We start from the raw sequence: 15815 nt of genomic DNA, 5'->3' as shown, positions 1-15815 counted from the left end.
GGCTTTGGAAGTCGTGGCACAGCACAGGTATTCTCAGGTCGTTTGGGCTGTGGGCATGTGTGCCTCTGCATTGGAATTGGTGAGGTTACACACCAGTGGGGTCTTTTCTGTGCCATCAGCTGCAGAGTGCAGCAGTGGCATCTCTAATAGTTGTGTTCAGGAACCCCCCTTAGTGGGAGCTCTTCATAAACCAGACGTGACAGCGTGAGAATAATGCTGCAGCCTCAGAGACAGCTGTCAAGCACATGACCTCAGTGTTTGCCCACCAACTGGTCCTACCTTTATCTTTTTGACTGGCTGGTAGGGGTTTCTCAATGTGATTGAAGTGGCACAAGTATCTGTGGCAATGCTGGCTCTGCTGCCTGCTGAGGCTCACCCATACAAGGCATCTGGTTTGGGGGTCTCGTGGAAGGCATTTTGCTGAAATCATTGCATCTGCAGCTCGTTCTTCTCCCTAAATGTTCATTGCAGAACTGAAAGATCTGAGGAAGGGCCGCCCTGGCAGCGTTTCCTCTGTGATGTGGGACATTGGGAATGCATGCACTCAGGTGCAGTTTGTACTGATTGCACTGCAGTCTGCTTTCTCACGTCCTTTCAGTGGTGAGCCTGTAGCTAGCCTGTCACTCTGGAGTTGCTTCTCCAAACTGGTAAGCAGGAGCAAGAAAGTGATTTTTGAACATCCCACTTCTGAGCACAGGTGCTGCTCACTCGTACAGCAGTCGGGTTTGTGTTCCTGAAGCAGCTTTTTGAACACCTGCCTTCGAGTGCAGAACATGCTTCCTGCTCCCAAACAGCCCCCAGAATGAAGCTGTGCGTGTGTATGGTGGATAGATTGAAAGCCTGAGTTGCTGAGAAGTAGGTCTTGTACTGTTGGATACTTGCTTGCTAATTTTCTTTGGGTACCTGAGTAAAAAGAAAGTACGGTTTGGAGTTTGTCCCCCTGTGAATGTCAGTAACACCCATTTGCATTCCTCTGTGAGCAGCCTGTGTTTTGTTCTTACCCCTTGTAGTCCTCAGGATGCGCATCTGCATTATTTCAAACCATTTCTGTTTCTAATAGGAATTTAGAAAATGCCTAAATTCAGGAGGTGAGGCGTGTGCTGTCATTCCCTTCAGACTCATATTTTGATATTTATTTGTATTTAAATTAAACTTGTTGAAATTCTTAAGGCTCTAAATAAACATTTAAAATGCATGTTTTCCTCCAGGGAAGTGAGGGTGGTACGCAGGAAGTGAGGGTGGTAAATGCTTGGCACCAACCGAAGCCCACTGATACCATTCTGTGTACAATAGCTGCAGTCAGTTTTTTTTTTCTGCACTGCCCCGTCGGTAACAGAAGTGCGTTGTGCGGCGTTGGGCCGCGGCAGACCTGGGGGAGCACGACTGCAGGGCCGTGCCTGCCGCCCGGGCAGCGCTCCCACTGCGTGCACTGCCTGGGAATGGCACAGCAGCACAGCAGAGCCGGGCCGTTCCTGACACCGCGTGCGGGAGCAGGTAAATGCTCGGTGACGCTTCTATACACAACGCTTGGGCTCTATCAGCCATCTTAACATCGCTCTGAGAAGCACCTGAAGGGATTGCAGGGCAGAGCGGGGCTCACGGCTGCTGCACAGCCCTCACCTCCTGTCTGGCTTTCTTTGGTTCCGCTCTATTCCCGGCAAGGTGGGGAACCGAGGGGATCGTTCACCGTGCCCGTCTTGCAGGTTGTTCCTCGATATTTCAGTTTTCCTGCCCCATCGCTCAGGGCTGACGTGGAGTCGTGCCTTCACCTGAAGGAACGTTTCCACGCGGTTCAGTCGCTCGCGGATGGAGCTGCTCTGTCCCCGTGCCCTGCTTTGGTGGGAGGGAGCGCGTGCGGGACAGCCGGGCCGCGTGCTTTCCCCGAGCAGCGCACGGTCACGGCCCTGATGCGGGCAGCGAAGAAACTCGGGCTGCAGCCTCCGCCGCTCCGACGGGGCAGCACGAGCCGGGCAGCGCTGCGCCTCAGCCCCTCCCGTCCGCGCTGCGCCCATCGCACACCGGCGTGGTTCTCGTAGCACGGAGGGCCGCCGGCCTTTCTACGTCCGCAGGAGCCGCTCCGCGTTCCCGGTGGAGCTGCGGGAGCGGTTTGAGCCGCGCGGTGGGGCGGGGGACGCTGCCGGGCCTCGGCTCGGCTTTCCGGGGCTCTGCTCGGGCTTTCTTAGAACCTCAGCGTTTCAACCTAATGTCTTGTATTTATTCTAAAATGGCTTTCATCTGATTTCCCCCTCGGTTAACAATTTAGCTGTCAGAATCAATAACCGCGAGGATCCATCCCCGGCCGCCATCAGCTCACGTTACCGTCCTACAATTACTTCATGGTGGAACCGCTGCTGGGGCTTTGCCGGGGAATTATCAGGTTACTAATGAAGCCCGGGCAGCGGCGGGCGGCGCGACACCGCGGCGGTGGGTGCGATCCCCCGGCCCCGCCGAGCTCCGTGCTCAGCGCGGGGCTCCCGGGGCCGCGCCCGGCGGCGCTGCCCGAGCCCGGGCCCCGTCCGTGCGCTCCGTCGGGGCCGGGAGGGGGCACCGGGCCCCCGCCCCTACGCCGCGCCCGCGGGCAGTGCCGCGGCCGCCGCAGGTAGCGGGGCCCGGCGGGGCGGGCGGCCCCCGGGGCGCGGCGGGGGGGCGCCGCTTCCTGCCCGGCCCGCGGCCGCCCCCGGCGGGGGAGCGGGGCCGGCGCGGCTCCCCGCCCTTCCTGCCGCGGCCCCGGGACGCGCCGCCCGCGGGCACGGAGCTCGGCGGCGGCGGCGGGCGGAGCGGGGCGCGCCCGCCCCATGCTCCGGAGCCATGAGGGCGGGCAGCCCCGGGGCCCCGGCCGCCGCGCCCCGGCCGGCACCGAGGCGGACAAGGTGAGCGCCGTCGGGGCCGGGCGCGGGGCCGCGGGGCGGTGCGGGGCGGTGCGGGCCGGGCCGGGCCCGGGGGTCGCTCGCCGCCTCCCGCGCCGAAGGGGAGGATTTCGCATCCCGGCGCTTTCTGGGGCGTTTCGCGCTCGGCGGAGGGAGAGGGGGAAGAATTTCGATTTTTAATTACTACCATTAAAAAAATCAAATTTGCAATTCTTTGGGTGGCCTGATGGATTCCCTGATTGACAGCCGGAATTGACACTCTGGGTACCTCTTATCTCGGGCATTTACGGCAATTTCTAATTGCAGGTAGTTTGTGGGTTTTTTTCAGCGCTTTGGCTCGCATGGGAACCGAGCGATTACTTCAAGAGGCCCGGGTTAAGTGCAGGCAGGGAGAGAATTCAATCCACATTCAAATTGCTTCATTAAAGAGACGCAGCTTTTGTTGCAAAGGATTTAAATGGCCACTAGAAAGTTCTTATTTATTGTTTTGAGGCGGTTTATATAGGGTGCCCCGCGCTCGCCCGGCGCATGGAACCGCAGCCGCCCTCTCCCGCTCTCTCCCGCAAGGTGATGCCGCCGGAGCCGCTGCCCAAAGCGACCGCCCGCTGCCTCGACCCGCACGGCCGCGCCATGGTAAGCGGTGCGGGATGCGGGGACGGGACGCGGCGGGGATCGCGGCGGGAGTGTTGGGGCCGCGGCTGACGGATACCCGCGGGGCTGTGCCCGCAGTCGCAGCCCGACGGGGAGCCGCTGCCCGCAGCGCTGGAGAAGGAGGACGCCCGCTCGGCGCCCAGCACCCCCTCCACGCCGTCCGTCTGCTCCCCGCCGTCCTCGTCCTCCTCCTCCACGCCGTCGGCCGGCAAGAACGTGTGCTCCAGCTGCGGGCTGGAGATCCTCGACCGGTACCTGCTGAAGGTGAGCGCGGGGCGGCGGGGGCGGCGGGGCGGCTGCGGGTGGCCCCGGGTCTCAGCCTCTGTCCGCTCCGCCGCAGGTGAACAACCTCATCTGGCACGTCCGCTGCCTCGAGTGCTCCGTGTGCCGGACCTCGCTGCGGCAGCAGCACAGCTGCTACATCAAGAACAAGGAGATCTTCTGCAAGATGGACTACTTCAGGTAGGAGCCGGGCCGGGGGGGTGCGCGGCGTCCCTGGCCGGTCCCTGCGGGAAACGGCTGCGAAGCTGCCGGGCCGCAAAGCTGCTGCTCGGGGCGGCGCGGGGCTGCGGGAGGAACGGAGCCGGGGGCGGCCGCGGCCCCGCCCGGGGTTCCTTCCCCGCCTCCCGCTGCGGTGCGGGACCGCGGTGCGGGGGAACCGGCGCGGGGCATTGTCCTGGACAGTACGGCCCGGCTTTTAGAATGTCCCCGTCCGTCTGCGGGGCCGAATGGTTTCTAAAACCGTTTTTATGCCGGCTAGCACCAAAAAAAGCCGAAGTGTCGTTGGTGTCAGAAAGGTACAGAACCGAAACAATTCCCGGCCTCGCGGAGCCCTCGGGCGGGTGTGCGGCGGGGCCGGGGGCCGCCGGGCAGGGACGCACCGCGGCGTTCGGAGCCGCGGCCCCGCGGTCGGCGTTCCGCTGTCGGGCCGCAGCCCGGTGATCGCCTCTGGGTGATAACCTCCCACCGCGCGTTCGTCCAGAAACTGCGGCGCGAGGGGTGGAGGAATCCCCAACTATTCGCTGGGGCTCCGTTCGCCCCACAGCCCTCAGCGCCGGCGCTTCCCGTCCCGGCGCGGTGCGGGAATGCCGGGAGGGAGGGAAAGCCGCGGGCAGGAGATGCTCAGCCCTGCGGGGCTGCGCTGCGGGACGGAGCGGGTGGCGGCTGTGCTGCGAGGGAGCGCGCTGCTGAATTCCGCAGTGTTTTGTTTTTTAACTATTATTTGTTTTTGCTATTATTGTTGTTATTATTGTTTGTATTATTTACGGTGAGGCTGTCCCGTGCTCGTCCGTCCCGGTGCCGCCGTCGTGTGCGCACCGCCGGCTCCGGAGTCCGCTGGAATCCCCCCCGCACCCACGGACGTTTGAGGAACTGTGAGGTGCCGCTTCGCTGCTTCGGAGCGCTTTCAGCGTTTCCATTAATTAATAATCGTTTTGATTTCATTAATATTTTGAAAGGATGGAAGTTTTCAAAGACGGCTTTAAAGCAGCGAACCGAATCTCGAAATTGGCTATGGGCAAATGTGGGGAACGAGATCTGCCCCCAAAGAACCGTCTGTGCCGGGAACGGCGGTGCGCAGCGCGGGGCCGGAGCGGAGCGCGGAGGTGGGCACGGCGGGCTGGTGCCGCTGGGGGGGAGCTCCGCACCCGCGCCCCGCCTTTGGCTGTAGCACAAAATGATTTCGTTTTTGTGTGTGTGTGTGTGCGGGAAACGATGCTGCGCGGGGCCGGGCGGAGCGGAGCCGATCCGATCCGTGCTGCCGCCGCCGTCGGTTCCCGGTGCTGGCGGGTCGGGCCGGGCTCCAGGAGCGCCGCGATCAGGAGCCGCAATGAGGGGGTCGCGGGTCGCGGCCGCCGGCGGTCGGGCTGCAGCCTCGGGCGAACCCCACCCGGGTTCCTCTCCGAGACGGCGCCGATCTTCTCAGGACTGCCCTGCAGATCCCCAGACAGCAGGGACGCAGCGCTTGGCAAAGCACAAATTTGACTGTTTAGACTTGTTATGATTATTATTATTTTATTTTTCTTTTGTTCTTCTTTCTATCTTTCTATCTTTCTTTGTATTGCTGCGTATGAAATGTGTTTTTTAACAGCGGAGCAGACAGCCCCGCTGCCAGTTCCCGGGGTGGATGCAGCCATGCAGGGATCGCTGCCCGGTGCCAATGCCGAGGGACAGCGCGGGGCCACCCGCGGGCGCTGCCCCGTGCCCCCTCCTGCTCCCGGCCCTTCCCTGCACGTGTGAAGCTGTGTAAGTGCTGGCTTTGCGGCAGCTCCACGGCCTCGTGCATTTTTGAGCAAGCGTTGCTGTTTCCTGTGTCTTGTCAAATAATTGCATTTGGCATCCAGGGCTCCAGCGCTTTGAGGAGAACCAAATTAAAACTGGAGCTCGTGGAGCTCCGTTGGAGGAACACAGTGTTCCCAGGCGATGCGAGGGCTGCTTGTGGCCAAACTCCCACGGCTGCAGAGAGCCGGGTCCTGGTGTGCTCCTGGTGTGACCCTGGGATGCCGCACTGTGCTGGGCTGCCCGGGGCACAGACAGCATGTGTGGACAGCAGCCCTGGCGTGCATCCCTGTGGGGTGGAACAGCAAGGGCCCACAGGTGGGCTGGTGGCAGTGTGACCTCTGCCACCCCTCTCCTCTGTGCTGCAGGGTGGTGCTCCAGCCTGGGCACAGCTGTGGCTCGTTGTGGAGATGGGCTTGCTTTGGTCTTCTGCATTGCTCTGTGTGATCTCTGGGAGCTGCTGCTGCTGGGGCTGCATTAGGGTCTTCTTATGGAGCTCACCAGGAGGGGATGGGGATTCTGGGGCTGTGGATGGCCCTGCCCTCACCTTGACCTCGTATGCAGGAGTGGGTGCCAGGGCTGGGAACTGTGGCACCGGGTGCCTTCCTGTGCCCCAGGCACTGCAACCCTCCCTGAGGTGGTGGAATGGGGTGATTCCTCCTTGGAAATGCCTGATGCTGCTTTCTGTCTCCTGTCACGGAGAGCTGGCAGTGCCTGCTCACCCAGCCCCAAACCCTGCGAGGGGCCAGGGCTGGTGGCGATGCCTGGGCTGTGAATTCAAGCATTGCCAGCAGGGATACCAGTTGGGCTGCATCCTGCTGCAGCGTGGCTCCGTCCTCGGCCCCGTCCTTGTCCCCTCACTGCCAGGCGGGCAGCAGGAGCCCCACAGACCACCCCTGTGCCCTGCAGCTGCTGATTGCGCGGGGCTCACGGGGCTCTCACTGCCCAGCATCAGGAGCAGCTCGGTGCATTGCAGGGTCTCATTTCTGAGCCATCCTCTCCAGCAGCAGCGCGGGCCGTGCCGTCCCAGCACACTGCATTGCCCGCTCGGAGCAGGGAGTGATGGAAGTGGGGAGAGGCGACTACCACGTGTCGTTAGTTCCTCTGAGCCTGCCCCCTTGACTGAGAGCGTTCTGCAAATACGACTGTTTATACAGCGCATTGTTCAAAGTAATTCGACTTACAGGAACGATTTCTACTTCTAAATAAAAAATTAATACAGTTCTTTTGTTTGTGCGTTTATATAAGTGAGCTGGCACAAAGTCAGTTTACAATGTTCCCATCTGAAGTAAATTAGCGAAGTCTCTTAGCTAAGTCTCTGTATAATTTCAGCTCAGAAATGTCCTCTTTAAGCAGCTTTTTTTTGTTGGTCCAGGTTTTGGGGTTGATTTTTTTTTTTTTTTTAATTTTTTTTTTTTTTTGGTCAGCGATGGTCAGGCTGAAAAATTTAAACCTTTCTCTTCCTCAGCGGCTGAGATCAGGGCTGTGTCAGGGCCAGCATCAGCTCTGCGGTGCTGGAGGAGATGCTCGCCTCCCCCCACTGCTCGCTGCTTGGTGTGTTTATTTATTTTAACAGTAATAAAACTCGAACTGAGCACCCACCCGTGTTAGCAGAAGCTGAGGCTGGCTGTGCCCGGGCAGCTGCCGGCAGCGCGGTGCTGAGATGCTGAGGCAAAGCCGCTGGTGTGCGGGGATGGGGCGGCATCGGCACCTCCTCATTCCGCCACAATAGTTCCCAGCATAAATAAACCCGAGCACAATCATCATCTTCTCACTGCGAGGAGACCTCCTTGTAGGAGGAAAGAGCAGATGCATACGTTTGTATGTGTTAGGAGAAAACACATGTTTTGATTTATTGCAGTAGGGGAAAAATGGCTCTAACAGAATTTCCATCTGAGTGTCACACCGCCTGTTATCAAAATAAAAAGCCCGTGAACTTGGAGGCTGATTCACTGCACTGCGTGACCTCAGCGCTTGCTCACACAGCTCGGCCCTCGGCTGCACCCTGTGCTGGAGATCCCTGCCTGCGAGCAGCTCCAGGGCATTCTCACTGCCACCCTTTCTCTGTGTGGGCTCAGGGGGCTCGGGGGGGTTCAGGCTCTGCTGCCCACCCTCACGCTGTGTCTTCTCCTCCTGCAGCCGTTTTGGTACCAAGTGCGCCCGCTGCGGCCGGCAGATCTACGCCAGTGATTGGGTGCGGCGGGCGCGCGGCAATGCCTACCACCTGGCCTGCTTCGCCTGCTTCTCCTGCAAGAGGCAGCTCTCCACGGGCGAGGAGTTCGGCTTGGTGGAGGAGAAGGTGCTGTGCCGGATCCACTATGACACCATGATAGAGAACCTCAAGCGAGCAGCAGAAAATGGTACGTGGCCACAACACCGCCCTTGGCCCAGGTACTGCGCGGGGATATCGCCGCCCATGGCGAGGGGCCAGGGCTGTTTCCATGCGTGGAGAGCGGGATGGTGCCTGCAGAGCAGCTGCTCCTGCACTGGCCATGCAAGGGTCCCGCGGCAGAGCCGTGTGCTGAGGGCAGTGCTGAGCACGGCCCCGGCCCTGCTTCCACCGCACCGCTGTGCCTCACTGCCACATGTGGTGGGTCAGAAAGCCGTGGGGATTTGGAGGCTGCGAGTCATAAATCTAGAAGGTGGGAAACCTGGCGGGTGTACAAACCCTTCCCATCATTTTCCACTGGCCCTGCCCGCCCAGGGATGCGCTGCAAGTGGCTTTCACATTCCAAACTGCATCCCACTGCTGCCGGTGCCATGAGGTCATGCAGTGTCATGGCTGCAGGGCAGTGGCTGAGTGGTGCTCAGAACAAAGTGGCTCTGGAGGGTTTGTGAGGCCATGCCATATCATGTTATCACTGGGCTGGGCCAGAGTGGAACCTGCCCCACATTCTCAGGCTGTGGCTGGCTGTGTGGCGACAGGAGCAGGGCTGCAGAGGGCCTGCCTGCCTCTCTGGTGCTTGGCTGGATTGCAGGGACACTGCCCACGGAGATACTGTGCAGCTGCAGAAATGCTGAGGGAAGTGCCCAGGGACCCTCTGCACTGGGAGTGCAGCTCCTGCCTGTGTGCCACTCAGTAGAGCTTCACGGGTATGGGGAGGCCAATGCCACGTCCCAGCCTGTGCAGCATGTGGAAGTGATTAACAACCTGACATGAAAATAATCAGTGTTTCTGTTTACAGCATTTGGGTAAGAGGATGGAAACAGCGTGCCCTGTTGGGTTGGGAGGCTCCAATGGCTGGCTGGTTTGAAGGGCATAGGGCATGGAAGGAGGGGCCGTGGGTCTGAGAGGAGTGTGGGGCTGCGGGGCTGCAGCTGTGGTCATGGCTGGGCCTGTCTGTGAGATCCTTCAGTGCCCTGGCCCTGCCCAAGGGCTGGGATTTGTGTTGCAGAAGGGGCTGTGGTAGTGTCAGGACAGGGGCTGAGTGTCCCCAGGCAGGTGCCCACCTCCCCATGCCCTTTGGCTGGAGGAGGGGATGGGAAGGCTCTGGGGAGCTGCACTGCTGCAGAGTTAAAGGGCCACGCGTTTTTCCCCCTCCAGTAATTACCCAGCAATTTCTTCTGCACATGAGGTTTTACACACAAGAAAAATAAACAGATGTTGCTGAAGTCAGAGTCCCATTCATCATCCTAAAAGAACAAGTCAAACTATATGAGAAAGTCCTTCAACTCCAGCCAAGACAATCACAACCCTGTCCAGCTTGCAGAGCAAACACCATGGTGTGCAGGCGCATCCTGGGAGCAGGGCGAGCGCCAGCCCCATGCATGCACCCTCCCTCATCCATCACTCCTTTGGGCAGTGCATGGGCTTCACTGCAGACCCCAGTATGGGGTGGGGGCCCTGGTCCTGGCCCTGGCTTTGGCCTCTCCCCGAGTGGCTCCATGGCTGCATGAGCACAGTCAGGCTTGCCTCAGCACATCTCTCTGCAGAAAGGCTGCTGCCCTGGGCCGTGGTACCATGCAGAGTGGTGCCGCAGGGAAGGGGCTGCTTCTGCTGTTGCTGCCTCAGGGCCCAGGAGGAGGTCAGGGAGGTTTGGGGCCAGGGAAAAGAGCAAGGAGCCTGTTGAAATGACACAGGTGATGGAGGCAACGGGGATGTGACGTGGTGTGGGTCCTGGTGTGCCCAGCAGCAGGCAGGGCTCCTCTGGGCTGCTTGCTGGGGCATGCGGCCAAGTGGTGACCACGAGACTGGGCTGGCTCAATTGACCTCAGAATCCATCTTCCCACTTCCCTTTCCCCATCCATAATTCTCCACATCTTCCACAACATTGCTGCTACTCAACTTTAAACCCATCAGGGTCAGCATTGCCCTTGGCGATGGAGAACTCAGTGGCCCCATGCAGCTCCAGACCAGCACTGCTACGCACACTGAGGGATGCTTGAGGCACACGGCTGTTGTTCAGCTCTTTGCACTGAACTCAAACTGGGCTTCTCTTTCGCAGGCAATGGGATCACACTGGAGGGGGCCGTGCCCTCAGAGCAGGACAGCCAGCCAAAGCCAGCCAAAAGGGCCCGCACCTCCTTCACCGCTGAGCAGCTGCAGGTAGCGGGGCTGGGCTGGGGGCGGGAAGGGCTGCGGTGTCAGCTGCAAGCTGACTCCTCTCCTTGCCACCCGCCAGGTCATGCAGGCACAGTTTGCTCAGGACAACAACCCCGATGCACAAACTCTTCAGAAACTCGCAGACATGACGGGGCTGAGTCGGAGAGTCATTCAGGTGAGGGATGGCCGTGGGCGAGCATGCAGGATGTAGTGCATGGGATGCAGGCATGGGATACAGGTGGATGCGGCGTGTGGGATGCAGGGTATGGGATGCAGGTGTGGGATACGGGGTGTGGGATGAAGGCAAAGTGTGGGCATCATGCAGTGTTCTTCTACCAAAGACATGTTTAACTTTCTAACGTGTAAAGACCTGGCTCAGGCCTCCGTTCTTGAGACTCTTCATTCAGCACGGGATCAAGTAGCCCACGTGCAGGGCGATTCTTTATGGGCTGTTTTTTGAAGGTGCTTTGAGCAGGAAGCGATTTGTCAAACGCTTGTGGCTGTTTCCTTGCTGTGGCCGTTGCGTGGCCTCAGGGCACTGCTCCGTGCTGTGACTCGTGGAAGGATTTTGCTCCCAATTTTCCTAAAGAAATTAAAGCTTAAGAAAGAAAACACCACACTGGCATGGAAAAACCTCCACTCATGTTTTAGTTCTAGGGCGTAACCCCAAACCATTGCTTTAATTAACAGCAGTGAGACACAGTCGTGGCTGCCGGTGGGACGGAGCAGGGCTGTCTCCTGCAGCACGGGCATTTCTCAGCTGCAGTGAAATGCTGTGGGACCAGCGGATGCTGTCGTGGTGTTTGTGTGGGCATTTCCACACATGGTTCCTTTTGTGACTGCAGAGGTGGCTGTTGTGGGTCTGTGTGCGAGGCGATGGCTCCCCGTGTGTGAGTGCAGCTCAGCCCACTGCCCTCCTCCCTCAGTGTCCTCTGCTTTCGTTGCAGGTTTGGTTCCAGAACTGCCGAGCCCGCCATAAAAAACACACTCCCCAGCACACGGTGCCGCCCTCGGGGCCCCCCCCGCCCCGCATCCCCTCCTCCCTCGCCGAGGACATCCACTATTCGCCCTTCAGCAGCCCGGAGAGGGCCCGCATGGTGACACTGCATGGATACATTGAGAGTGAGTGCGGGGCCGGGGGGGGGCACAGCTTGGCCCCACAGAGCTCCTTCCTTGGCGTTACCGCCGCTGGCCGTTCTGTGTTTTCCACGGCGAGCAGCCCGCTCGCAGGCTGCCTGTTTCACCGCCAGGCCATGATGGAGTGCCTGCGAGCGGTGTTATGGCAGAAGGGCGAGCGGGACGGAGCGCCTGGGCTCTGTGAGCCCACAAAGCTTCTCCTCACCCTCACCCCCCACAGAGGGACAGGGCCCTGGCGAGCCCCAGCCTGGCGGTGTCCCCTCAGAGCCCCCTGGCCAGGCCGCGCTGTGGGGCTGGCTGTGGGCACGGGGCTGAGGCCTTTCTCCTCCACAGGTCAGGTACAGTGTGGACAAGTGCACTGTAGACTTCCCTACACGGCTCCTCCAGTGCACCTCAAAGCAGACATGGAAGGACCGCTATCGAATAGGGGCGAGAAGGTAATGCTGGTCCTTGCTGCCGGTTTGGGGCCAACCTCCTCCTGCAACAGCAGCTTTTGTGTCCTATCAGTGCCACCGCTGGCTCTTGTGAGCAGCACTCTGTGATCTGGCAGCCGCCGGCTCTTGGCTGTGTTTCCTTCATTTTGGTGGCCTTAGAATGACTGTCGGTAAATGGCACCACTGCGTTCTGCACTGAATGCCCCACAATGTCGTGGTGTGCTGAGATGCCCTGGGGTCTCGCGACCTCCTGCCTGAGCTCCTCTGTGCCCGGTTCTCCCTTCCCCCAGTGCTGCTGGCTCTCAGTCTGCACAGCTTTCCATGAGTTAACAGGAAAGGTTCATTTCTTGGGAATTCCAGAATTGCTCAAAAAATAACAACTGGCTGTTACTGTATCATGAATTGGAATGTTATTTCACAACGTCTCGCTAAGAAACATGCATTGATATTTTGCTGTTGAGCCCCTCAGCATCTGTCCATTCTAACATAGTGCTCATCTGGGGGCAAGGCTTCTGAACTGTTGCATATGTGCTTGGGATCTCAATTTAAGTGGTTTCATTTTAAGGAAATGCTGAGCCTTTGGCATCATTTTAGCTTTCATCTTTTAGAAGTTCTCAGCATCTCCTTCTGTTTAGTGCAGCAACCAGAGATTATTGAGCTCTGTTTTGACAAGCAGAGGCAGGGGCACTGCAAGGTTACTGCTTGGTCAGAGTGCTATCATTTTATCATGACTTTATCACCACAGAAACTGCAGAGTTTTCAGAAATGTTATGTAGTTCTGATGCTGTCATTCAAAGAGACTCCGCAGCAGCTAGCTCCTGTGACTTAAATGCTATTGCCTGCTTGCAGATGTTGCAGGACTGGGTTCTCAGGACATAGAGCTGCCTTCCAAATTCCTTTTCTAAACAATTCCTTCCATGGTGAATTCCAGAAACCTGTGTTCCCTGCAGGCTCTGTTCTAGGAGCAGGACTGGGGACAAAAATGGCTCAGAAGAGCTTGTCCCTCAGTGAAGGTGGCTGCCCTGCTTCAGCTGGGTGCGTGCTGCCTGGCTGCTCCCTGAGATCCCATTTCTGCCGTGAGGGCCGCTTGTCTCTGGAAGCAGCTAACGCTTGGTTCCTGTTTCTCCCCCAGGTCATCCTCTTTCAGTACTGACTCCGCAAGCTCTTCCTCGCCTGCCCATGGCGCTCCCAGCACCACTGCCCCTCAGTCGCTGAAACGCAGTGTCCAGCCCAAGGCAACTGTTCTCAGTCATGCAGGAGAAACTCAGATTCGGCATTCTCGGTTATTCCCATTGACCAGCATCTAACATCCACTCTTATTTCTCCAGCAACACTCTGTGTATGTGTGTGTCAAGTGCAGAGTTGCATTTTTCACTTGTTTCTTGTGGACTTGTAGAATGACAGTGAGTCTCTCCAAGACAATGCCAGACACAGCCCAAATGAGTGACTGCTGTGCTTACAAACCTTGCTCCCAAGCCGTGGGCACATGAACACATCAGTACACGCTGAGTCACGGGGGGTTGGATGATCACCCACGAATATAAAGAAAGGAGGAATTTACACAGTTTGGCCTGATTCTCTTTTTGCACCAGTGAAGCACTGTTGGTTCCCGGACATCCCTCCTCATTTACACTTGCATGTGTGAGACTTGAAATGGGCTCTGGCTCAGCAACTCAGAGCACACGGAGGACTCCTGAGCCAAAGTCACAGGTAGCTGTGACTCCACTAAGTGGAAAACACGATGCCAGCTGGAAATAGGCAGTTTTTCTTCCTTCTCAAAGTGCTTTAGAATCACATGCCCTTTGATCACTCTGTAAGGTAAGTAAATCTTAGTGTTCCCCCCATTTTATAGGAGGGGATATGGAGATGTCCTGAACTGAAAGGAGTGGTAGGGTTGGTCGGTGGCAGAGCCAGGCTTGGCACTCTGAAGGTTTTAATTGCTGACTTGTTCTCAGAGCACCGACTGTCTCTCCTCTCACAGCCATTTGCCAAATCTTTTTATTATTATTATTCTCGTTCCTTATTAACAAGCTACTTTATTTCCTTTAAGTCATGTTGGATGATGAATGGGTGATTTGGGAATGTACCTACACCAAACTCCTAGATGCTCCATACACTGGGACTGAGAAATCCTTAAGGGAAGCTCACCAGTAGATGTGTAGAAGTGACTTGCTCTGGCGTGGACCCCAGGAGAGGGGCCCAGCTCTGGGCTCAGTGAGTGAGAAGAGCAGGGAGGGACCGGGGAGCAGCCAGGGAAGTTCTGCCAGCAGTGAGGCCGGCAGGCAGCGAGGCAATGCGTGTTCCTCCATCTGGCAGCACCTGCTCACCCCTATCCCTTACCAGAGCAAGGCAGCTGCTCCTGCCAGGTCCCTGGATGAGGCACAGTCCTGACCGGTTGTGCACGGAGGAGCAGGCGTGTGGGGCTCACCCTTGGGGCAGTCTCATGGCAACAACAAAGGAAGTACTCGGCCGTCTGGCCGCAGATCAGGAAAAAAGCTCTGAAATGATACTTCATTGATGGTAATAACAAAAAGTAAACAGCTAGCATTTGCCAGCCCTTCTCAGCTTGCACTGAGCCAAGAGCCAAGGTTGCTAACAAAGCCCCTCTCCATGGGAGCACATGGGTCTGTCTTGCTGCTTACTTTCAGGAGGCAGCATTTCCGAGAATGTGAAAGCCTGCAATGAGCCACAGTCAGTGCGTAACGTGACTGAGCTGTGCCTGAGGAGCAGAAGACAGGAATCTATCAGTTATGTAACTTGTTTTTAATTCAAGCCGTAGATACTCGTGTTTTTCTCTCTGGAGATCAATTTCCAGCATCAGCCCTGCATGGTGAGCTGGTGGCACCGGCTCACACTGCGTCTGCTGGGTGGGCACCAAGTTCTCTTGGTTGGAGAAATAGCTGAACACCAGCACACGTTGATATCCTGAAAGAAATACATACACATACCTCTGTGTGTATGTGTGTGTGTGTATGTAAAAGAGAGACTGCTGTAATATTTGGACAGCTAGGCCAGTGTTCTAATTGCAGCCAGCAGCTAGCAGCTCTATTCTCAGTCTGAAATAACATTTGGAAGGAGAGAGGAAATTAGGTGCGCAAAGTGCTACTGTCACCATCTGACATGTGAATACCCACTCCCAGTGTGTGCCCAAACACACCCTGTGCGTGGCCTGGCAGGAGGCACTGCTCCCCAGCATCTCCTTGGGCAGGAGCAGCCCTAAGGTGCCGCGTTTGTGTCCCTTCTCCCTGCCTGTAGAGGTGAGCACAGGCCCAGCACACCTCCATGGGCTGTGAGCAGAGCTCTTTGCTTCCTGCATGTCGCTGTGTGTGCACAGCTCAGCCGGGAGAGCTGCTGGTTCGGGGGTCACCAGGGCCCCACTCCTCCTCAATTCGAGCTTGCACGTTCAAGTGATTGTTAGGCTGTGGAATTGGAGCTGTTAGCAGATGGGTAGCTAACAGGTCCAAGCTGAGGCTGAAGGAGAGACCTCAGGCTGTGAGGTGACCTGACGGCCTGCAGCGCTTGAGATTCCCACAACGGTTTTTTGAGGGAGAAAGCGGTCTCTTGTATTTATCTTCTGTCTCAGCAGTGCCACGAAAGAGAGGCTGTTAAACACATATCTGCAAACTATCAGCTGAGTTGCTGATGACAAACCACTTGAGAATCACACTGTACGTCCGAGTTGTGAGATGGACTCTGTTGGGAGTGGCTGTAATGCATGGGCTGGGGAGGGCAGGCGCAGCGGGGAGCATCGCTGTGCAGCACGGGCTGAGGGCAGCTTCCCACAGGTAGCCACGAGCAGCTTTGCTAATTCAGAAATCAGGCTCTGTTTATATCAAGCCCAAACTGTTTGCAAAAACTGGAAGCAATTCAGCTTGTGCAGTTTTAGAGCTAATTATGTGTATGGAA

The 15815-nt window shown here is 57.7% G+C and overlaps 1 protein-coding gene across 4 annotated transcripts; it reads left to right on the top strand.

The window, feature by feature from the left end:
* The first annotated feature begins 2772 nt into the window (after nucleotides 1–2772).
* Nucleotides 2773–15723, top strand: LHX6 (LIM homeobox 6). Of its 4 annotated transcripts, none has more exons than XM_048966273.1 (10): nucleotides 2773–2870; nucleotides 3360–3500; nucleotides 3597–3782; nucleotides 3859–3980; nucleotides 7935–8155; nucleotides 10241–10341; nucleotides 10418–10513; nucleotides 11286–11460; nucleotides 11809–11912; nucleotides 13042–15723. In XM_048966273.1, the coding sequence occupies exons 1-10, from the start codon at nucleotides 2796–2798 to the stop codon at nucleotides 13060–13062; spliced, it is 1242 nt and encodes a 413-aa protein (XP_048822230.1). In that variant the 5' UTR covers nucleotides 2773–2795; the 3' UTR covers nucleotides 13063–15723. The 4 variants fall into 4 exon arrangements, with proteins under 4 accessions (XP_048822230.1, XP_048822231.1, XP_048822232.1 ...); XM_048966274.1 differs by having other exon boundaries at nucleotides 2785–2870; nucleotides 3435–3500; XM_048966275.1 differs by lacking the exon at nucleotides 2773–2870 and adding an exon at nucleotides 2976–3173 and having other exon boundaries at nucleotides 3435–3500.
* Nucleotides 15724–15815: the final 92 nt, after the last annotated feature.

The sequence above is a fragment of the Lagopus muta genome, chromosome 19 (genome assembly GCF_023343835.1).
Source record: "Lagopus muta isolate bLagMut1 chromosome 19, bLagMut1 primary, whole genome shotgun sequence".
In the NCBI taxonomy this organism is placed as follows: Eukaryota; Metazoa; Chordata; class Aves; order Galliformes; family Phasianidae; genus Lagopus; species Lagopus muta.
Note: the sequence above shows the minus strand (reverse complement) of the source record. Positions and strands in the feature narration are given on the sequence as shown.